Source organism: Toxotes jaculatrix, chromosome 23, assembly GCF_017976425.1.
Source record: "Toxotes jaculatrix isolate fToxJac2 chromosome 23, fToxJac2.pri, whole genome shotgun sequence".
Classification (NCBI taxonomy): Eukaryota; Metazoa; Chordata; class Actinopteri; family Toxotidae; genus Toxotes; species Toxotes jaculatrix.
In genome coordinates, this window is record NC_054416.1 from 14,189,054 (window position 1) to 14,213,846 (window position 24,793).

The 24,793-nt window shown below is 44.3% G+C and overlaps 1 protein-coding gene across 2 annotated transcripts in view; it reads right to left on the minus strand.

Moving 5' to 3' along the window:
- Positions 1 to 24,793, minus strand: part of adam19a (ADAM metallopeptidase domain 19a) — a 103,495-nt gene that overhangs the window by 33,249 nt on the left and 45,453 nt on the right. For both annotated transcript variants that reach the window (XM_041031213.1, XM_041031212.1), the window contains exons 3-4: positions 19,189 to 19,265; positions 1,869 to 1,950 (exon numbers count right to left, since the gene is read on the minus strand). In XM_041031213.1, coding sequence (XP_040887147.1) covers positions 1,869 to 1,950; positions 19,189 to 19,265 — 159 coding nt within the window. The remainder of the gene's footprint in view (positions 1 to 1,868; positions 1,951 to 19,188; positions 19,266 to 24,793) is intronic.

A 24,793-nucleotide genomic window follows, 5' to 3' on the forward strand; every position in this document is an offset into this window, starting at 1 on the left:
AGAATGAAGCGTTCGAACGAAGGCTAGAACTGAGCCGCTCCAACATCCTGATGATGAGGACTGGACATGAATTTATCAGACTTGTAACAAAAAAAAAAGAAAAAAAAAAAGAAGAAGAAGCATAATTTGAAGAACTTTAATAAGAGGGAGACAGGCTGCCTGAGGGGGGTGACGGACACGTGGAATCAGAGCTGGAGTGACTCACTGCCTGAGTCTTGTTATCATTACAGAGCCAATGTTTCCACACTGCCCTGATAAGCAACATCAACATGTTAAAGGAGTGAGACACGCTGCTGTCTTTATGAGAGATGAGGAATATTTAACTTCTACTCTCTTCTTTTGGAGCCACATTACAACAAAATAAAAGAGGCCAGCTTACACTACCATATACAGTAATCCCCACGGTCTTTCATTGCACTAACCACAAAGACCTCCTGCACACACTGTTGAAACATCAGTGTTGAATTGGTTCTGATTAGGTTGATATCAGCATGTGTGGAGCAGAAATTCAAAAGTGTTGCCACCTAAAAAGTTGTGGGACACCTGCTGTCTGTTAGCTAAGCCATGCTAGTTAGAGTTAGCTCTAAAGCTGACTCATCTGACTCACTCTGCTCATTGCAGTTACAAATGTTAAAAAAAAAAAGACGAGAAAAAGAAAAAGACGCCAAGACAAGACATAAGAAATTAACAAGTTCAACTCAACCTTTCAAGAGCAAAGGTACCGCACCTTTCATGATTTCCAAAAGCAGCTCTGCGCGTCGAGCCTAAAGACCGACTGCTGATGCCGAGAAGGGATTTATCAGCACACGGTTTGAATTATGCCCCGCATGTCGATTTGGGACTATTCAAAAGTCGCTGTCAGCTCATCAGAGCGTGAAATGAGCTCTTTCATTTGAACAGCGGCAGCAGGAGAAGCGAGTGCTCCGTTGAAGCCGACGTACAAATCGACCGTCAGCGAGAACGCTCCACAAACCCCCCCACCCACCCACCCCGCCAGCTCCCAGCAATTAGTCTGGTCACATGGATGGGGATGTGACGTGGAGAGATCGGGGGCCCCCAGTTAGGGTCTCGTTTCAGGTGAGGGCCCCACAGTGTCTCACCTCCAAGTTCTATATTTGATACATACAAACAAACTCGGAGGTCTGGTCTCCATCCAGTGTCTCAATAGAAATGTAGTCAAATGTCAAATGTTTCAAAAATCAAATAGGAATCAAACCTGGATTAGAAGTGGATTAGACTTCACACTAAACCCAGTGTCTTTAACCTCTGGGGGGGATAAAAGCTTGTGGAAAGCATGTTCGATAAAGAAGCTACCTCTGAGAACCTGGACCAGAACCTAAGATTCTTTTAAACGTGTCCTTCAGCTGTGAGTGTTACACAGAGGCAGGCAGTGAGTCAGTGTGTAGGTAGAGACTGACAGGGAACTGGCATGAGTGTATTGTGGTCAAACATAGAGTGGTTATAAAGATCCTTGATTCCTTTAGTCAACTTTTTTTTAAAATGAGGCCATAATTGAAAACAGCTGCCACAACATCTGGAGGAAGGACTTTAGTCAGTTTACTTTTTTTTTTTAAATCTATTTGATTATCAACTTTAAGCTTTTTTTTTCCTTCCTTTTTTTATCAGTTTGAAAAAGTTACACAAGCGTACATAATGAGGCACACAGCCGAAGTCCACTGAGGACAAAAGGATGATTTGATCGTTGAATGTATTAGATTTGGGGATTTTTCTTTGTGACCCTTACTGATGTTACTTCCATCTTTCAGTATTTACACACACATAGGTTAAGGTATACTGTAATTTAGAATATTTTAGAATAAAGACATTGGTTTTATAGTTTAGAAATCAACCTGTCGCTTTGTACTTACAGTGTAATTGTGATTGGTCACAGTCACGGGCTGTCCATCTTCCGTGTAGTAGGTCTCTGTGAAGTCTGGACCTAAAAGCTCGCTGGGAAAGGGAAAAAAAAACAGAAGAGAGGGGAGAAAACGGCGGTGAGGTGAGATAAGAGTTCACTTTGTAATTATACCTGTGGAATTTAGGTCTGAGCAGCAGCAGGTAGAAACAGAACAGAACACATTTTAGCCATTTCAGGACTGAAGTTAGACGTTAACGTTTCTGCTCTGCCTTGTTTTGTCATCAGATAAAGTCGAGGTCTAATAAACAGCGTCGGGGCTGGGAGTGACTTGGCAAAACAGTAGGTTTGCTCTCCTTTAGTCAGCTAATGATGTTAGCTGATGACATTAGCTGAATGTCATTAGCTCAGCTAGCTAAGTGACTGACAGCAGCTGACTGCGGGGTTGCTTGGCAATAACAAAGATGGTTTCCTGAATCTTTGTATGCAGAACTCGAATAATCAACACTGATTGCATCATGGGAAATGTAGGCTCCAGATCAGATCAGAGGCTAAGAGTCTGTACATCTTGGCCCCTGCTGCTGCTGTCAGAATGTCAGCAGCTGGTTGAATCTCTGAGATGGAAACACATAAACCAACGAAACACAAATATGATTATAAGAGTGTTCTGCCTCGCTTGCTGATGGATGACGCGACGGAGAAAAAAATCAACAACCACTTGGGTTCAAGAACCTTCGTTCTCGCGTAGAACAAACAGGCAACACGCGGAGAGAGCGGCAACCTCCGCCGTCGCTGCCATGCGAGCTCAGAGTAACAACGGCGACTGTCTGATGTGCCAGACTTCACTCTGTCTCCTACTACAACTACGCCTGCCGGATTCTGTGCTTTGAAGAAAATGCAAAGTCAGACAAAGCTTCAGAAATATTCATAGCCTCTTCCTTTGCTTGCTGATGCCCCCCCCCCCCCCCCCCCCCCCCCCCCCACCGGTATCATTTTCAGACATCGCCAAGCTTGATTGCAAAAAAAGCATAATCTCCTCCAAATTAACTGTCGGATCAGCAGGACCGGAGTCTTTCATGTTGAAAGAGTTGGGTGTTGATAACAAAAAGAGACAGAGAAGGAGAAAAAAATAAAATAAAACATATATATATATATATATATATATATATATATATATCCAAATGCCTTCAATGCACTGAATTTGATTAATCTGTTAGTTACTTATCTCGTGCAAATTCTTATCTTGTGGAGCTAAACTTGTCTTTGCTGCTCTGCCGAGAGAAAGCTTGTGGAGTGCTGCTCAAGATAAAGAAAAGAGACTATTGTTTGATGTCTTTGTTATGTTCTGCCCAGCTCCTGCTCTTACAGCTTGCTTTGAAATTGTCAGTTTTTTTTCCTGGGCTTCCTGTTTTATTTTGAATTTGTTTTTAATGCGTGTTTACGGTTGCTTTTACTTCCTGGCCTTGCGATTGCCTGCCCCGCCCTGATTAGTTTTACCTGTCCCCAATTATCCTTGCCTTTGTTGAGTATTTAATCTCTGTGTTCCCCCTCACTGTTTGTGCGTCTTCAACAGTCTTCTGTTGTTTGTTGTTTTGTTGTCTGTTCCTGTTTTTCTTGCCTCTCTTTGCTCCTCATCCGCCTGGTTCCCCACCTCCTACCCGTAAACCTGGTTTTTCATTATTAAAGTATGTCCACTGCATCAGCCTGTCTCTGTGTCCCCTTCCCCCTGTCTCCTAAAAGGTCACCTCACAACAAAAATGCATTGGCTCCATATTAGCCTGCTGGGGGGGAAAAAAAAAATTTGTCATGTCTGGGAATGAAGGAGTTGGTTGTCAAATGCCAAGACGTCCCTGGACAAACGCTTCAGTGTCACAGATGTATGGATCAGTACCACGAGGATGCCTGGCCTTATTGGGCTGAATCACTGACCAGGCAGGAGAAGCACACTACAGCAGCAGATCCCTGAGTGCACAAATGGGCAAATGGAAGAGAGGGACATAAAAAAGATGTGCCCAGTCTCCATTTGGTCCCCGGGGGGCCCTATTGTATTATTCATTGAGGGGGGATCGTAATGGAACATAATCCAGCTTTTTACTCCAGACAATTTGCTCTGCTATATAAAAAAGACTGTCTTCCGTGGCAGTCTGCTAAAGTTAATTCGATTGAAGCCCGTCCACAGACAGTCGTGTGAGAAATTCAGCTCCATCTTATCCGAGCCAGTATTTACACAGCATTTTCATTAAAAGGCAGAAGGAAGAAAAAGCTGATTGCTTTTCATGGCGGGTCACTGTTTTGGGTTTTTTTTCCAAGCTGTCAGGATGGCGGTAGAAACGGCAGATCACAGTCAAATATCTCCTATGGCTTAATTAAAAAGCCGGCAAAGAGGGGGCGATTAACTCCTCCGTGAAACCTTGAGGCTTCATGAACGCAGGATGAAATGTGCACCCGCGGCGATCACCTGCTCGCGTGACAAACGACCTTTTGCGCTGAGGCAAAACAACGCAGCGCCGATCGGTGCGTGTGAAATGTGTAGCAACCGAGCTTGATTGAAGCTGTCAGGCTGTCAGGTTATGGTCAGGCCAGTTTTCAGTACTGTAGCTGGGGCTCAGCTGCAGGACTAAAGCCTTATACGTATAAATAAACATAAACATGAAACATTACTATTGCAATTTATCATCCAGCCACTTATTAAATAGCAAACCGTGTTTCCATGATTGAAATTCATGGAAACAGAGGAGGAAATTGTTGTCTGACAAAGACTTATTGTTCTAATCAATAAAGGATGTGTGATGCTTGGTGACAGTTGGATTTCCATTGTTTATGTATTGTTATTACAGCTTGGATTGTATTTTTGTGGCTCTAGCCGTTTGCTCCATCAGTTGTGATAGCACTGTATAATTACTTCGGCAAGTACAATATAATCATCGCCATCGTTTGAACTGACCAAAGGTCCAAAGTAAAACCGGACTTGTAATAAACCGATTTCTTTTAATATTTACAGTCCTTCACTTGTGACCTGATGCGTTACTGTACGAGGGGGGGGGGGGGGGCGACTGATACAGAAGATGACCAGTCCAAGATTGTGACCCATGATTATTTAGCCTGGAGGGTACCGGTGCTGTACTCTGAGGAAGAGCTGGGAGAAATGGTGAACAAAGGCCTCAGTGCTGAAACATTTTCTTTTTTCTTGTGCTGTTTTTTCTGAGCTGCTGTTGCAGTTTTATATACATCACTGCCTGAGTTTCTCCGTATTTCATTTTGGGAAATGAAATACAGAGAGAACAAAAGTGACAAAACCAAAATGAAACTGATATTGTGTATTGATGTGTTGATGTTATTTCTGGGGCAACACAACAAACTATTCCTCAAGTCCACATCGCAGAGTCCTAACACACCTGGAAGAACTCGCTTCTCCTTGAGCGAGCTGACTTTCACAGCCGCTCTCCAGAAAATGCGAGGGCTTGAATTGATTTTGGTGGTGAATTCCTCTTTGTTTTCTCTTCTAGATTCCAACTCCGACCTCTGTAAGAGTGGCTGCGTGGATTAATCGTCTACCGTGAAAAGAGTGAGTGGATGCGGAACAACTCATCAGCAGCCTGATGCTGAATAATTACGCAAACACACCTATCTTTATTCCTCTCCCTCAGAGTGTAGTTGGGGGTCAAACCGCTGGCGCTACTTCCAAGAATAAAAGTAATGGGCTCTTTTCCAGGCAAAAGGAAAGCAGACGAGCAGCCTGACTTTGGTGTGTTGATATAATTTGCTCTAATGAGCAGGCTGAGAGGATCAGCAGCAGGACACAGATATGTGTGTGTGTATGCCTGGATGTTACTGTAGAGGTTCTGGGTTTTTATAGTTACACATGATCTTTTCTCCTTTTGGCTTCCGGTTGGTTAGCAAAGCTTCTATTATCTTGGTTAAACAAGCTATCAGAGAAAGCACAAGGCGAGGAGGAGAAGAGAAGTAAATACAAGTGATAGAGGTATAATGAGTGAAAGGAGGGATGTCACTGTCAGAGGTAAGGAATAAAGCAACAGGGAGCTTGTTTGTCAGATCTCATGCTGCTGCAGAAAGCCCCCCCTACCCTTCCCACATGGTGATAAGATGTTGTTTGTGTGTGTGTGATCCTTCAAGGAAAATACTGTTTTCAAACAAGAACCGCAACTACAGACACCTGTATGGTAAAGGTTCAGTCAGGTTTTGGTATTCTTGCTTAAAAAGAGACTTTAAGTGAGACTACACAACTTGTGAAACCAGTAAAAACACAGTCGTCCTCTTATGAATGAACTCAGAAGCAATAAAGTAGCCGGTTAAAACATGAACACACGACGATAACGTTCAATGTAACAAACCCCACCAGTGAGGAAGACGGCACGAGCAATTTATGACCTTTAAGACCTGTTGAGAGCGAAACAGGTTCTGAGAAATACGTCTTTGGATGCTACGCCCACAATCAAACTCCCGATCCGATTTCATCGGTTTACACAGCGGCACGGAGCTTGTTGCCAGTAGTTACCAACAGTCAATTGTTAAAAAGGATTTAAATATTAGAGATAGCTGTTTGGCAAATACTTGTAAACTCTGATTCTGAGTCCAGCAGGTCGTCCTCTGGGGAAGAGCTGTATAGTCCATATTTGGAAATGAAGTTGGTATTGTGAGACACGGTAACTATGGATAAAAACTGCAAAAATAAAAATGGAGGTTGTTTATAAAAACAGTTTTTCTTCAGCGTTACCTGCTGACCCAGCATCCCTTGCTCTATTAAAAGCCGCTGCCTGTGGGTTGCGCTCGGGCCTGTTCTCATCAGAAACTGACAGGAAGGGTGGGACGCCACAAATGCTGCAGAAGGTAGACTCAAATGTCAACAGTCAACAGCGCACAGACCTCACCTTTGTCTGTTTCCAAACCCGATATATAAACAGGCTTCTGCCGTGGCCGGATTTTTCGTGAGCAAACACAGCCACATGAAACCAGTGTTTCAGAGCTGCGTAAATAAACTCATCACATGAAAATGACTAAAAGTGAATGACTAGAATATTCTGTTGTCTGAATGTCTGTTATTCAACAGGGGACGCCTGAGGCTGGATGGGACTAATAGGAAAACAGGGAATACCACAGTCAGTGAATGGCTCCATTGAAGTAAAGCTTGTCATTATTGTACTGAGCGAGCAGAATGGAACTATTTTAAATATAGTAAACGCTCGAAGGTGTAGCTGCTCTCAAATGAAGCTTTCTGGATGGTTACAAATAACAGTATCATGCTTTAAAGGTGTAAAAGTTGCTTGTGTTGCCTGGCTTCAGCCTGAAAGGTGTCTTCGTCCGGGGGGGGGGGGGGGGGGGGGGGGCATGTGCTGACTTTTGCCTCCTTATCTGTACGGTTGCACACCGATGCTCTTTATAGCTCCGGAGAGAATGGATTTTAAAGGATGGAGAAGGAGGATGTGTGTCTTTGATAGTATCCATGGTGATATCCCGGGGATCAGGCTACATTTTCCGGTTCGCCGATAAACGCACGCGAAGATCGGTTAAACATTCACGGCTGAACAGCAGAGATCACAATCTCCAGGGAGGCATCAATTATCGCTGCTGTCAGGTGGAAACCGTGTTTTGCTTTTCAGTAACGAAGGCTTCATGTTCAGCGTCATGATAAAGTGTTTCTAGCTTAATTCATATCATTGCGCGGAAAGGGTTGTAGAAATTTCAACTGAGAAAGGGCCAAATTCATTATGGAACTGTCTCTCAAATGACGACCTGGTGGCTCAATCACACTTGTGTTGATTTCCTTATTGTTTTCTCCTCCGCTCGATTTGTCGTAGTCACATTTCTCCTTTCTGATTCTCTGATGTTCACTAACTTTTATGAGGAGCCAGGACTTTAATAAGAAAAATGATGCGTGGAAACATGTTGCTAGGGAACTGAAATACTTGGTCGAGTGCCAATGTAGTGGAAATGTGAGGGGGAGAAAAAAAAAAAATGTGTAAGTGTAAATGACCTAGAGTCGTCTTAAAAGTTTCCTCTGTCAAGGACACACCCATAAAAAAGGGAGTTTAAAAAAAAAAAGTATCCTATGAAATTAACATATACAGAAGAGCATAATTACTATGCATGAGACACTACAGTGCACACAGTGACTCATGCCAGAGGATAACACAAGGTTGTTTGCCACAATCCACATTCAACAAGGACAAATTATACAAAACATATAAAAACAAGTCAAGACACACGAGACAAGTCAAGGCAGTCCCAAAGATCTACAGGGTGGTAGCTGAAAGACGTCCCCGTGTCCGTCCTCTGTATGCACATAGGTACAGAATAAACCACTTTGTCTACTGTAATGAAGGCAAAATATTTGTAACACACCTCCTAAGGCAGCTGGACACGTGTGTGTCTGTCAACAGGTGAAGCTTACAGACCTTAAAAAAGACGATAGCAACACACACACACACACACAAAGAATCAGGGTCGGGAGTACTATGAAAAACATATAGACATGACACCCCTGACATTTACAGTTTCGTTTTTTTTTTTTTTTTTTTGGTGGAGTGAAAGTACTTGCTCTTGAATGTCAACATATGGCGAGAGAAAAAGAGCAGGAGGGAGAGAGCTTGGATGAATTGACAGAGCAGGAAGTAGGAAGCAGCACACAAGCATCTGCAATGTTCAGTGTTTTTGCTGTCCTTCATGCTGCACTGAGACCACACAGTGTTTCTCTCCATCAAGACGGGCACTGTGTCAGATAAGGTTCTGGCAGAGCCGTGGCTTGGCTGAGACGCTAAACAGGAACATGTCAAATTAAGCGGGAGTAGGAAAAAAGAAACGCTGACACACCAGTGTTTCCGATGGGACGGTCATTAAGTGATGCTTGTGATGCACAACAAATGCATCACTCCTCCAGAATAAGCAGTTGGAGGATGGGATTTGCCAATCCTGGCTACGAAATATATAAATATAAAATCCTCATGGCAGTCCATCCAGTAATTTCTGAGATTTTCCATTACCAGTGCTTAAATGAAGATTTCTTGCTCTGGACCAACCAGACCTTTCTGTCCTTATGCTTCGGTTTATCATCAGGTGGGATGGAAGGTAGCGACTGGAAAGATTCCCAGGTTTAGAATGGGCCAGCGAACAACTCACGATGCGCAGATGCCAGTTTTAAAGTGCTGCATTTCTCTGATGACTGGACTCATCAAGGTTATTTACTGTAAGCCTACAGTTAGAGGCCCCACAGTGGCTTTGGTTCACCAGGATTTCCACCCATTACCCAGTTCGCCACCGCAAGCACCACTGATTTTCAAGGAATTTCATCTACTTAATCATCACCACCCTTAGCCCCAATTCAAATACATAAAAAAAAACCCCAAATGCACATAAACACACACAATAGATTTGATGAGGTCATTCTCACTTAATCTATATTTGAGATTAGATCTAGAAGCGCACCAGATTCATAAGAGACGGCTTGAACGGGAACAGATGTTTTCAGCGAACCACAGAATCACAAAGGAAGTGAGAACTGAAGGGCGTTGTTCCTTCTTTTCATCAAAAACGGATTTTCACTTGCAGCTGAGTTGAATCCGCCTTGCTTATTTGCAGGAAGTGTCAACGTGCATTCTCCTTGCACACGTTATAGAACATCATCTTTATCATCCTGTGCTTCAGGGACCAGCCTGAGAAGTAATGCCTGACTTCTCTGAAACACAGCCGTTGTGTCAGTCTGGTGAAGGTGTGACAGTATCTCAGCAGGGGTGAGGTTTACCACGAACCCTGACTTAGTTTCGGAGGCCTGTAGTGTAACCTGGTGTCGAGCTGTGATTGGCTGAGACACATGAAGCGGTTACAATATACCTTTGACCTTTTTGTTTATTAAAGCACAAACAGAAAATTACTGCTTCTATCCTCATGTGCATTGAGAGTGTCACTAAGCAACAGGTTTATTTTGTATAAAAGGCTGACAAACATTTAATGATGACTTTTAATACAACAAGTGATAACAGACTATATATATATGTGTGTGCATGTGTGAAAATAAGTGAACACATCATGTATTTATGAGCACTGCTTCTTGTAAATTTAGAGGATGTAGTTTGTGGTGCTGTTGAACTGTGTTGCATTTATACAGAGAGGTGTTGCTGTTGTTTAGCCGTTGTTTAGCATCATAGCCGTCATGAAGGAGGCTTTATCATAGGACTATTGGATTAAACTGGACTTTTGATGTTCCAATATCAATGCTAATGTCAGCATGCTAACATGCTAACATGCTGATGTTTATCAGATATAATGTTCACCAAGCCTGCCATCCTACTTTAGCATGTTAGCATTCTAACATTTTATAATTAGCATTAAACACATAGCACAGCTCTTTAGGTGTGCAGGTATTTGGTCATAAACCAAAGCACTGGACTAATTAAAAGTTGGACCAGATAATTGCATAGGAGGAATAATTAGGGTTTATTATATGACTTATTTAATTTTGCTGTCAACTGTTGCAGCAAACACAAGCTTCAGGTACTAATGGTGATAATGAAGCATACCTTAGCACAGCTCAGGCTGCTGCTAAAAATAATTGTCCTCTTTTTCTTTGCGGTTGTCATGAGTAGAGTTAGTCACGATGGCTGTTCAATCACTATGCTGCTTTCTGCAGAGCTGAGGACTGTATCAGTCTGAGGTGTCAGTTTACCCTGACAGTGCTCTGAAATTAAGAGCTATGCATTTAGCATTTATGAGGAGAAAAGGGATGGAGCTATGTCACGGCCTAGCATCTTCTTGAGGGGGACGAAGCCACAGAGGGAGAAAGACTTAAAGCTTCAGGAAGAATGTATTCACGCCTTCTCTAGCTCTTCCTGTTGATGTCTGTCCTTCGGGCTGAGTGTTTCGGATTTTCTTCTTCCTCCCGTTTTCGAAGTGATCCTGTACTTTTCAGTGCAGCTGAGGTTTCACAACAACTTTAAGTCATGATGACGGCTGACAGGATTTTTATGGTGTACTTTGGAGCTGCAGATTACAGTTGTGGGGAGAGGACAGTTTGTCTTTTCCTGCTGTGTCCTTTGTTTGGGCCTTAGGGATTGAGGGGGAAGGAAGACGTACAGCAATGGGTTTTTCAAATGGTTTTAGACGCACCCCGTATTTTCTGAACATTTTTTTCTTTCTAAACCAAAACTCACTTTGAAAACCTTTAGGTCGACCCATCTGACAGTATATTATTATGCTGAGTGAGTGCTCCATAGTCATTGCTACATTATTACATGGGTACTCAGTTTCATGACTGCATCTTGCACATTCGTGACGCTATCATGGCGACAAAAAACTGTCCACGGACAGACATATAAACACCTGCCAAAGAAATCAAAGCCACTTCTGTGGTACTTCCTGCTACAGTAGGTGTCTCAGTAGGACCATATTTTGCCATAATGACACACACACAGACTCACAAGGTGAAAACAATACCAGCCAGTGCTGTCGCGGCTGGTAATCATCAGCAGGGCATCCAGACGGTGTCTGGAATGCACATAAACGCCAAGTGGCGCAACCCGTGAGCCGTTCTTGCACTCCATTCCACACTGCACGCGCTCTGTGACACGTTATTCGGGGTAAAATGACAGAATCGTGGAAATATTTCATGTAATTGTTGGGACAGTATGATGATATGTCGTTTTTTCTCATTGTGCGGCTCGGAAAATCTCTCAGGCCCGTGTAAAACCACCTAGAGGTGGCTGATGGCGTGTGAGAGTTTCCACTTCTGCAGTGAAATACAAGCTTTTCTTGTATTTGTATTTTCCGTCTTTATTCCGAATTTGCAGCCCTTGCAGTTTTCTCCAATAAGGACATATTTTTTGCTGCCGTCCTCGTGTTTTCAGGGGACGCCCAGACAAGGCTGTCTGCATATAGGAATCTTTTTTTTTTTTTTTTTTTTTTTTCTTGGTCCCCCTACAGTGGGTCCTGGTGATGCAGACAGCCCCAGAGTTATTGCTGCCAACCCATTAATATAAATGTTAAACTATGTGCAGCTCAGACAGCATCCTTTCCTTTGCTGTTTGAAGAACAAGCCCCTTTTGTCAAACAGCAGCAAATGCTTCATTATTAGCGTTTAGCATTTTTAGTATTTAGGGATTTATTGTAGTTCAGAAAGTATTCTGGCATTTCAGATGTTGCTTATGACAGATTAGAGGTGTGCAGCCGCTCGGGTTCATGTCGTCACGATTTTCTATATTAAGTGTTTGATGCTTTTCTTCTACACGTCTGGAAAGGAGCCTATATTTGCATCACCTTCATTATCAATGTGAATATTTTATATACTGGCAAAACATCTGCAGTATACCTGATCCGCGCTTCGCAGTAGTTGTCTCTTATTCAAGCATTTCTTGGGCAAACCACTTCTCTTTGGCTTCCACTGAATTTTTCTTTTTTTTTTTTTTTCACTTTGATGACTTGTGAGACCTGATTCTCTGAATCTGAACAGGAAGTTGTAAATCATGTTCTCTGTTTCTATGGTATTTAAGGCAGATTCATAACTTTGCGGGGCCCCTGTTTCAGTCAGCAAGTCCAACTATAAGTTCATCCCTGATGCTAAAACCTATCCATATGATTACAATCTTTAATTAGGACACGCTTTAAATGGGCACCTGCAGATTATACACCCACAAACTGGTCATAGAGTGAGCTAAATCTCACCCAAAGGTGATCACAAGCAGCAGATGTCAGTTTACACAATGCGACCCATCCCCACTTCCAGCGTAGACAGGAAGTTAAGACAAAATTAAGAGTAGGAGCATTTGTAAGCTCAGTAACAATGTACTTGTGTCTTTGGATCTGAGTGACCACAGCAATTCTCTGCACCACCACAAGAGGTCGCCTGTCAGGAAAATACGATAATATACACACAATGTATGTGATAATGTACCTGTGTTGGACAGAGGTTCAATAGAGCAGGTTTGGTATGGTCTAAAAACGTAATGGTACAGTCCACAACACTCTACCTTAATGTTAAACTGTAGGCAAACAGAGACTTTTGAGAATCACCAAAAATTTGCTGTATATAACAGCAAAGTTTTACATTGTGTGTGAATGGAAATGTGTCAGTGTGATTGCTCTCCCCTTAATGTCTTTTTGCTCCGCTGCAGAAACAGAGTATTTATCGGCCAGCTGAAACAACACGACAAGCCCCCGAGAGCCTGGACAGCTGTTAGTTATGTCTACAAATGAACTACTGCCAAGAGCCGGAGCTGGCAGAGAGACATCGGTAGATAACAGGAAGGGGAAAGAGAGAGAGAGAGAGAGAGAAATAGAGACCGAAAAAATGACCCATTGCCCTACTGACAGAAAGAGGACATGAGGAAACGCACAAAAGATGTGTGTCCTCTTCCTGCTCACACTCTTCCTCATGTGCACCCCGACCGAACTAGTTTAAGAACAACCCCTTCCTGAAGACCCCCCTGAAGTCCCACTTCACTGGCTAACCCCCCTCGCCCCCCAATGCCTCTGGGAGCGTTCACAACTCCAGCAGTGTTGAGAAAGGCTGATAAACATCTGACAGACAACAACACATGTCACAGCTACCATGACCTAAATTAAATTAAGGCCAACTATAAATTGTGTTTGTTTTCTTTTTGGCCATGAGGAACCGAAAGACTCAGAACACAGGAGGACAGAGAGGAGACGTACATGCCGTCTGCAGGAAGGGCTGAGGGATGCTGGGAGAAGACGACTGTAGCAGGCAGGTTTCCAGGTGCTACAGCTGCATCAGTACTAACACCGCTAGCCCTTTTATTCTGCACTGTGTGGCAAACATAAATACTTTCATCATAATTCCAGTTTTCACAGGCCTGAGTTTGAGTTAAACTAAGTTAATGGAGGGGAGGGGGAAAAAAAATCAATGGAAGATATGCGGTTAATGTAATTATGCAGCTCTCCCTGGTCCTCCAGGATACATCTGGAAAAACAAGAGCCGGCATCTGAGGCCGCGATGAGGGGCCCACGATTAAACACCACAGCAGACAGCTTAACTCGATCAATGAAACACATGACTGCTATTATACAGGAGGCGAGTGGCAGAGAGGAACGCTAAATGTTCTCTCATTCCGTGTATTGGTGTGATGGTGTACTGTATCTGTTTATTAAAGCTGCACTAAGTCAATCATTTCTATAGTAACAATAGATCAAATAACTATGAGTCATGTTTAAGTTGTTTCTCACTCAGCTCTCCAAAGATTTTAGGCTCTTTTAGCTCATAGTTTTGGTTTTTACGGCGCAATTCTTTTGTTTGTTTGTTTGGAAATCCACATCGTAGCTACAGTGGAACTACCGCTATCGGCTTGCTTCAGGTGTCCGTGTGGCTTAACGAGGACAGTGAAACCGGCGTTAAGGGGCAATGTGACGCTTCACGGATAACCTCAACCTGACAACACAACAGCGGTCACGTTGATTCGGCTCTGACAACCAGGAACCTTTGTGTTCGCCACACCGGCTCTAATTGGCCCCCGGTGCCCGTTCATGGGCCCCCATCTGTGAAGGGTGCTGTCGGCTCCCAGAGCCCCTCTCACCGGATCAAGGTCAATTGTTTCTTTTGAAGACTAAATGACAGCTTGGGGAAAATATATATATATATATATATATATATGTTTGAACCAAGGGCCAAGTGTGAGCCTTTTTGTACCTCGTTGTGCGACCGTGGATGAGGACTTTCACGTTTGGCATGTTTTATTTCAAATAAAAATAACACCGTTCACAACAGTGATCAATCAGACGCGTGTGCAAAGTGCATACTGCAAACACCGTACAATATATACAACATACAACAGTGCAAATGAGCAGGTAGCAGCACTGTGCAGGAACAGGTCTTACTGAGGACTCTGTAAAAAAAAAAAAAAAACAGAGACAACCCCTTTAAGCTGGTGAGAGCAGGCCTTAAGTACCCTTTCTCTTAGACCGTCAGGCCCAGGCCCAGGGGCTTTGTTGGATAATGGGTTCAGAGTCCAAAAGAAGGCCAGCTAAGATCCACACAGGATTTCTCAAATCGAAACAAGAGACACTCGTGCAGGAACTTGATCTAAGAAATGCCACGCAGTGATATTTCAAAAGCCGAAAATATCAGATAAGAGAGACATCAGCTGAATGTGGCTCACACTTTCTAGTCTCAGTTCAAACACACTCAAGGTTATTTTCATGGTAACAATTAGCCTAAAATGCTGGGGGTGTTTTATGATTCTCCAACTCTGCTAAATGAATGGAATAAACACAGAAAACTCTTAGAGCTAAAGTCATTTCTGCTTCTAATGATTTCAAGAACCTCCTGACAGTGTGTAGTTGTGCTGTGTAGCTTTTGATCTTGCTGTCTGAGGATTGTGGTAAAGGTGTGCGGCGGGTGGTTTGCGTCACCCCATCAGTCATCCTTGGACTTGAGGAGGTGAAGTGAAATGAGAGATGGCAACGAAGCCCTGCAGGACCGAGCCTCGGGCCGTGGTCTGTCTCAGGCGTTCGGTTTCAGAAGGTCACGCTTTGACAGATGAGGCCACGCTGTCTTTAGGGATACAAACACAATGGCGGACAGGACTGTGCCATGTACGCATCAGATGTCAGAGTGTGTGTGTGTGTGTGTATATGTGTGTTTAAGCTACGCAACCATGCAGAAATGTGGAGTAAATATATAATGTTTCAAGGCTGCACAGCTGCTCTAACAGGACTTCCTCAGCACATGCCAAACAGGAAACACTACACAGTCTGCAGGGTATACAGGTCTGGCAGGCTCAGGCGCACATCACCCAACGCCAACCACCTGTTTTCTGTCTCCGCCTCTTCCACATCCCGACTTGCTGCTTGACCTCCAGGACTACCTTTCACTGCAGGTTTACTCTGCTTCCTGTGAGCGAGTGAGCGAGCGTCTCTAACCCTCTGCACCGTCTCTTGTCTTTCCCACACTCCACAGAGTCATCTCACCCCTCCGGCTCCACCACTCACTCCCATCATCCTGCCAGCTGAAGTTGCTCCAAATCTGACCAGTTTTCCTTGGGACTTTCCTTTGCATGAAAAAAAAAGAAAAAAGAAAAGGCGGGCGCAGCTGGCTCGGAGCTGCCACTCATCGTGTGAGCTGACATCCCGAGTTGGATTAGAGCAGATTAACAGAACAAAGCTCATTATTGATTTGAATCACTATTAAAGTGGAGACACTGTGGGGACTGCGGCCAAGCTCGAGCAAACTAGTTCCTGGGGGGGCAGGGGGGGATCGATGAAGGAAGTGGGATGCTAAAAGCTGTTGCCAGGAGAGTGCTTAAAAACTCTTTCTTTGTGAAGTCAGTCCTCTCCGAGGACTCCAGTCCTAATTAACACCTTGTCAGGTCTGCCGCCTGGAGTGCCGCAACGCGTTTAGCTCAACTGGAGGCATTTGAAATGAAAAAAAAAAAAGGGGGGGGGTCCGCCTCATCGTCATGTACAGCCCATTTCATTACGTATATCATCCCGGCGGTTGGCGGCGTAATCAGGGCTTTCATTAACATAAAAGAGAGCTTACACTTCATCTGCTAACCCTCAATGCAAACATTTGCAATTAAAATTTAATGTGGTCTTTAAGTGCAATGCCAACATCCCGCACTGTGTGTGTGAGTGAGAGAGATATACAGAGGCGAGGAGAGAAAGCTGCTGAGCACCACCCCAGCCAATGTAAACTAATTGAATGATATGGCAGATTGTTTTGACGCTATTAATATTTAATATATGATGATTACCCTGTTGGCTCTTCTTTAGTAATGTACATGTTTGTTTAATTCTTTTTCCTTGCTTGTACAAGCTCAATACACACACACACACACACACACACACTGTTGTGTTAGCACAGTTACCTGTAACATCAGCAAGTGTGCAAGTGATTGTTTTGGTGCGTTCTTCACTAGATCCCTTCAAGCAGCGATCCTGACATTTCAGTGATCTTTACCCTCGTGTGGGTTGGAGCTGTTAGCGGAAAGACCTGACTAACAGTGCTGCTGCATGCCCCCCGTTGCCCTGCTCCACACACTGGGATACCACAAGCAAACAAACAAACAAGCAAGCAAGCAAGCAAACCCAGCCCAGAGTCAAGACAGACCAGACGTGATTCACGGCTAAACTGTTTTGGATATTTGAGCGAGGACAGACATGTCCAACTGTGCGTCTGCTGGCATTCCAGGCCCACACACACACACACAGAGGCTTCCCCACTCTCATGCTCAGTCATGATGTGTGTGTCAACCCGCGTAGTCTTTCTCATTCCTCCGCTCTTAGATTCAAAGTCAAGTCAGAAATAGAAGCGAATACAATTCAAACTTATCCAGTCAAATCATTTTTACCTGGGCACAATCTTTTCTCCTCTAACGTTTTATGAAAAGTGACTTCCTGTTATCACAGGAAACAAGTTTCCTGTGATAACAGGAAACTTGTTTTGATAATGAGACCCTGATTTCATTATAACGAGATCTGTTTTTTCTTAATTACTGGCTACTTTGTAGTGATAAACTGATACCAGATGTATTTCCTCCCCCCTTTCATAAGTGTCAAAGCAATGATCTCAGCCTTCAAACGCTGCGCTGTTTCCCTGGCCACGTTCCAGTCCCGTTCCCAGTGGAAGAGGCCCAGTAGATAAAATAAACTCCAGTAACGTTCCCAGTAACTCCTCCTCCAACGGAGCGGCTGCTTCCCCAGAATGTGTCCCTCTTTCTCTGACCTACATTCGCTGGTCCAGACAGAACTTTTGTGCGTGCACTTGAGCTGGAGCTCAACAGCTCGTTTAAAATAAACACAGGCTCCGCCAGCTCGCGGTCCTGTTTCACACACAGTGCGACTCCCCGGCCCCAGACCCAGTGCACCGTCACCGTTCAGCCCTCTATACGTTTCCTCCGTCTCATTCGTCACCAGCTGTCGGTGTTCGCCTTTGCCGCCGTTGTCTCGGGGCTTCTTGTTTCTCCCTAACTGTCTGTGTCAGTTCCTGCGTTTGTTCTCCTCTTACTCCAAGCCATCAATCTGTTTCCAAGCAACTGAAATCCTATGCATCCATTGTGTGTGTGTGTGTGTGTGTGTGTGTGTGTGTGTGTGTGTACGCTTGCCTTTGACTGAAACGCTGAAATGTGCCTGGGCGTGCGCCCCACTGAAGCATCTCACACTCGCTCGTCGCCTCTGAAGTAACACACCTGCAGTGCAACGCCTTCCCGCCTTCCCTCATAACAAACATCATCAGCATCACATTTGAATATAACAGCCATGTGTGTGTGCTTTAAAAACACACACACACACACACACACACAGATGACAGCAGACAGCTGCAAGGGCTGCATTCCTCTTCCAAATGTAGAAATGTATGATCCTAAATTCCGAAGCTTTCATACCAAGAATCTCAGTTCTTCGACTGTATTTATATCAATAACAGACAAACTGACTTGATAAGACAGAGATTTAACATTATGTTAATACTTAAAGTGAATAATAATAAGCTCATCACACAGAGGCGCAAGGCTGTATAAGGAAACTGATGGAAAAAGGTAACGTCGGGCACATTGACTTCAAACTACAAGTGAATTATCTTATGAAATAATTCATAAGTAGACAATCATTCTACTTCAGTTTGATCTTTGTCGACATTTTGGAACAGTCGCCCAAATACTCTAAATAGCAGGTTGTTTCTATGACAACAGGTGAGATGAACCCAGCCGACCCACCCAGGGTGAGAAACAAAACAATCAGCACTTTCCGACGTATGAACTGAAGTGTATCTCAAATACATACAAATTGACAGACACAGGCTACAAGGAGGGGAAACATTTCCTGCTCCCATCACAAAGCAGCAAATAACTAGCTCAAGCTATGACTCACGAGCATGTCACATCTATGTCTCTTGAGGTAAATATGAAAAGCTCCAGCTGCCTTTTGGTTGAAACGGTCACGGTCATGCTGACTGTCACAACCATCTCACTGGAACATAAGCTTTCTCTTTCAGCCACAGTGATTCACAGAGCTTCCTGTACTGACCCCCACAAAACTGAGAGTGTTCCCAGCAAGTTTTTTTTTTTTTTTAAAAGGACTGCTCAAAGCTTTTTAGGATTATTGGGCTAACAACCACAACCACAAGCACGTCCATATCCTAAGGCTAGCCATTCAGTCTTTAATAAGTGTTGAAGGTGTGGAGACATTAAATAACCTTGTGTGGTGAAGCAAACAAACCAAAAATCAAGACAGAAATAAGATTTTTCCTATCTCCTATCTATTATCACGTCACTCTACATCCTGTCTCCTGGTTCATTCTACAGCTCTCGTGGGGGAAGACAGCAAAAGGGTTTTAAAAGGCAGGAAAGATGGCAGACGGCAGAGGGAATACTCACTGATTACGTTCAACTTGTAGCACCATTTGGAGGTCGCTGGATGAGAGCGCTATTTCCCCTCTGACTGGGTAGTCTACCTGTCCGGGGGGGGGGGGAGTTAAGAGGAGAGAACAAATCAGGTGCGTTGCGGCAGAAGAGCTCAACAGGAACACTTTGCTTAAAGTGCATTGTGACAGTCAACAAGTTGCCAGTATATCTGAAGTGACAATGCATATTACATGTTCAAAGTGTAGTTTTATAATTCAGTGCAATGGAAATGTATTTGTAACACAAACACTGTGGCCCAAAGCAAATACTTCAGACTGCATGTCCTTTGTATGTACTCTTATTTACTTTAAGGCTGCAGTGCTCATTATAGGTCACACCATGAAAGATTCTGCAGTCATGCCGGCAGCTCTGACAGCTAAATGCTAAATCATGCTTAGCAGGTATAATGTTTAGTACGTTCATCTCAGTTTAGCAGTGCTGGAGTTTTTTATGTGCTAGGACAGCCTCTTGTTTCACATCTGACCGAGGCTGACGGTAAAAAAGGAAACAACACAGGAGATATCTTTCACTCGAACTTCGTCCGTATGGTTTTCATTACGAGAAACACGTATGAGCTCATGTTTTTTTACGTCTATAAATAAACCTCACACTCATTTCTCTCACTGCTGGCAAGCACCTGTATGTGAAACTGACATACCAGCTAATTCCATGATCTGGTAACTCCGCAGAAAAGAACTGCTTCAGGCAAATAAACAATATTTGTATCATCACATTTTGATTGACTTGAGGGAATCATATCTGAAAGTTGTTGAAATCCCACCAGCAAGGGGCTGAAGACTTTGAATGTACTCTGCGCCGACAGGAAGAGAAATTGCACGCTAAGAGCAATCTGCAATGAAATTACACACAGGTAAAAACTAGCTCTGTGCAAAATCCAGTGTTACCGACCTGAACACAATGATCTGTGTGTGTCGCATTCTGTTTTTTTTTTCCACAGACAATATGGGTTCGCTTCAAGGAAGACTATACTGCACCGCAGCTGACAAGGAGTCTGAAACAACATCAGCTCTTTACACAAGCACCGTGAAATCATTACACTTGTCTCGACGGAGAGAAATCCTTTGCCAAAAATTCTGAGGGGAAGAAGAGCGACTGTGTGTCTCTGTCAGAATGATCTAAAGAAGACACTGCATGCCTGCTAGTCCTACAACGGAGTCAAAGAGACAGTGTTGTCTCTTTGTCTCTAGTGTTGTGACATGCTAGGAGCTCGGAGTTGGGGTGGTGTCTTTGATGCCTTTACGGGCCCGAGACCGTCGGTGAACGGGCCGAACTGTACCTACGCTGTGTGTTCTGTCAATCACCAACCGCCAGTGTCTCATCACATTTTAATGCCAGTACTTCTCATATTTTCTGCTTCTTAGAGTCAGTGTCAGGTGGGGGCCACAGACTACAAGTTTGAAATCTGGGGGGTGTGGAATTACCAGGCCCCTGTAGCTCGCCCGTCACATCTGCTTAGGGCTAGAGGCTCCAGGCTACGTGAGCTGCTGCTAACATAACACGTCCATATCTCCGACTGAAATGTCGACGGTTGAGTTGCATTGTGGGTGCATTGAGTGGAGAGAAATAATTTACGACATTACACTAAAACCATAAAGCAGGATTAACAGAGATGCTCTCCTCCATCCCTCAGGTCGCATCTGTCTATCTCCCATCTCTGAGCAAAGCACCAAACAAAACAAACCACCGTGAGCTCAAGACTGTTCCATTCCCCCCAGCGTTAAATGTGTCATCCCAACATCAAGCGACACATGCTCAGCAGACGCACTCTTCCACATTTCTTGCTTCATTTTCAGCTGTTTAGTTGTGAAATTTCTCCAGCTCCAGCTGAAAGACTGAGAATCGGTCACGGCAGGGTCGCAGCGGGTGGAGGGGGGGGGGGGGGGGTGAAAAGGAGGGCAAACTGAGAAGGAAGAGAGAGAGATGGTGAAGGCTGGTAGCAAGGTGCTTTTCAGACCTGGAATTAACATGCGTCTCGGGTGATCCAGTCTCAAGTGGACAGCTTTAAATGGAGGTGTGAATGCACCCAAGATGCACTGAGGACGCATTTGACATCCGATTACTCAAGTCTACATTTGGAGGCGGACAGGGACGCATTTGGTCACATACAAATGGGTCCTGGGGCCACACTGAAGGACTGCCTGCTCAACTGACGTCCTCTGTGCATGTACGAGTGTGTGTCAAACATCTTGGGCAATTTTGCCTGGAAACACTCCAACGAATAGACCCGGCCATTGCTGCCTGCGGTTAAAAACAACAAACACAATTGATGTACGTGTTTATTTGCATATAAAGCGGGGAAGTGAGATGTAATCACAAGCGGTCACTGGAGACGCAAGAGTGAACTGATGTACTTAGAGCTGTCCACCTGTGATTGGATCACTCAAAATGCATGTTAATGCCAGGACCTCAGAGTGTAAGAATTTACATAAAGGAAGCAGGAAGTTAAGGAAGTAGGAACTGCCGACCGCTGGAAAGGTCACCACCATTATTCCCTTAGCAAATTCTGTGTTTACGCCTATTCTTAATGGCCATCCTCAAAAATGGGGTAAAAAGCCTGAGGTCTGAGGCTCCCCGTGGCTTGCATCCCACTGCCTTTTTCACCAGGCCTTGGAGGTTAGGCCTTTCACGCTCTTCCCTCAAAGCACAACTGTCACACAACCTAGCTACTTTGAAACATAGTGTAGAGTTACGGAATCTCTCGGAGGGGGTTAAGAAACATAGCTGTTCGTCAGATTTCACTTCGTCTGCATGATTTTCTACTGGCTCAAACATATCTAATATAAAATGCTTTGCCCTGTGGAAAAGGAACTCCATTTCCTTTTCCACTTCACTGCCTTTCTTCATATCTGCAGGCTAACATCTCAGGGTCAATTCTTCAAAAAAAAAAATGGCTCAGAGGCTCTGCTTACTGAGTTTGGTACGGGGTATCCGCACATTTACTGATCAAACGGTTTCCAAATCCTCACATTCCCTCCGTCGCATTTGTCGATCTTTCACAGCAGCCACTGGTGTTTGTGCTCTGAGTGATTTGGGGGCTGCTTCTTCCTGATTTCTCCAGGTTATGGTTACACAGCTTTAATCTTCACCCCGCAACCCCCACCGGCTTAAAGAGCAAATAAATGTATAATGTAAAGCCGCGTCAAGTATACGCAAATTTAAACTGTGTAGTGACATGTTTGATCATGTTTCAGTGTCAGTCAATTTGGATTTTTTTTTCTTTTCTTTTTTTTTCTCTTTCAGTGCACCACATCCTAGAGGGTGAGACTGAAAATGAAAAATGGGCAGGGGGAAATTAAGAAGTATGGAGAGTCTGAGGAGTTACTTGCTAAAGAAGTTAGAAAAGTCCTGTTCAAGAGGCCGCCCTTGATGAAAAGAGACAGTTGGAGAGGCACGAGCAGACACTGAAAGAGAAACAGAAAGCAAGACAACAAAGACAAAGGAAAAAGGCAAAATCGATGGAAAGAAACAACAGGAAAACAGAAAAGAGGATGCCAAAGAGACAGCAGCAGCAGCAGCAGCGAAAACGGAGGAGGACAGCTGTTGAATTTGGTCGTGCTGCTGATGCTCGTCTGCTTGGGGCTGGGAGGATGGACATGGAGAGGGATGAAGACGGCGGCATCCATGCATCAGATGGAGCTCCAAGCCTGGGCTCTCTCTCTCTCTCTCTCTCTCTCTCTCTCTCTCTGCGCTCTAGTGATGCAGAGCTAACATACACTGTGCCAGAGGAGGGCTTATTAGACGGATCAAAGCTTGTCTAATCTACATGCTAAGAATATGATGAGAGGGCCCTGACAACCCCCCCCCCTTTTCCCTCCTGAGAGGCAGGGATCATCATACAGGGTTATGAACAGTAAAACACACAAAGATGCGATGATGTATGCGCGCGTCAGATCTTTGACGGGACTGTGGGCTGCCACAGCGACGATAAATACGCTCTATTATAGCTCACCTTATACATTACATGATGGAAGGCAGTGCTTATTTAGTGGCAGTTAATGTGTGCTCATTAAATGACACAAGAACGCACTTAGCTGCAATTTAGCACAATGGCTGCCCCAAAATGGGCACGAGCCCACGGATAATTCCGGTTAATTCCAATTTGGGTCTTATTTTCGTATGTTAGGCCATCAGTTCTGTTGGCTACGACTGTACTGACCAGAGGCAAGAATTCAGACGATCAGACATGTTGGAAACAAGGCAACAGTTTATCCAGATTCTAAACTGAAAGTGAGTTCTCCTAATAATAATAACTCTAATGACGCTAGGTCAAATTTAGGACTTAAAACGGCCACAAATCTTACAGAATGATTTTGGTAAAACAAGGTTCTGGATCTCAGTCACTAGCATGGTTCCACTAGCATGGTTCCACGTCAGGTATAATGTGGTAGCTCATATCTACAAATTGTTCAGCAAACCAAACAGGTCTTGGTGTTGAGATCATTGGCAGTTTTCTTTGGTTACAGAAAATCAGCCAATCAGAGCTTTGTAGGTGGAGTTAACACTGAGAACACTATCTAACTACATAGCTAGCTTGCTACCTGTCTATATCTAACTTTTTAAACTTTTCTCTCTGCCTTTGGTGGTGACATGCAGTGGATGCCAGTTAAATTCAATGTACAATCTTTTGTATTGTATTTTATCAAACCAACAAAAGTTCAGAGTGGGAACTAAAGTTCAGTTGTTCTAACCTTGAATCACACTCAGCTGTGTTAAATTGTATTAACCTACAGTACGTGTGGAGTTTTGCCATGTCTGTTTGCCGTATCACAGATCTGCTAAAACCCAAAATTGGAAAGTAAATACAAGAAAAAGGGCCCCACAATGGAGCTTTCCATTTTCAGTGATGACTGGCTGACTGACTCACTGTGGACCATTCACCTCTTCCCTCCTCTTTTCTTTTTTTTTTTTTCCCTTATCTGAGTGAAACTAGGCCATGAAATTGTTGAAAGAGCCGCAGCCGTCTCCGGTGCAATTTCTCCCGATCAGTCAAGCAGCGTGGAGAAGGGCTCCGGGAAAGGTGTGAGCGGATGGAGCTTTTGCAGGCAAGAGGCAATCACGTCTGAGACCCGAGAGGGGCTTGGAGAGCGAGGGGACGGTTGGCGGACGACGAGGAGGACGGAGTGATGCTGAGGACAGCGGAGGAGGCGTGAGTGGCGAGGAAGCGCCGGCTGCCGCGGGTTGAGGAGGATGAAGTCGATTTGTTGCAGAAGAAAGGCTGCCCTGAATAATTGCTTCCCCCGGTACTGGGGCGAGAGGAGTGTGTGTGTTGGTACGCGACTCGCTAAATGACATGAAGAGCCTCTATAATTAATCTATGTCAAATGTACGTCAAAGCTGCTAAAATTATACAAGTCTTATTCTGAGAGGCAGAGGAGAGGAGCATGGAGAGGTGGAGGCTGGAGGGGTTGAGGGGGAGGGCGGATGGTTATGTGCACGTACAGCGAGGTACTTATTACTGTTCCCTTCAATCCCCCACTGAGCCAAAGTGGGGTGTCAACCGCTTCCAGTGATCCTGTCAGGCCGAAATAGCGATGGGAGGAAGGTATCAGCAGTTCTA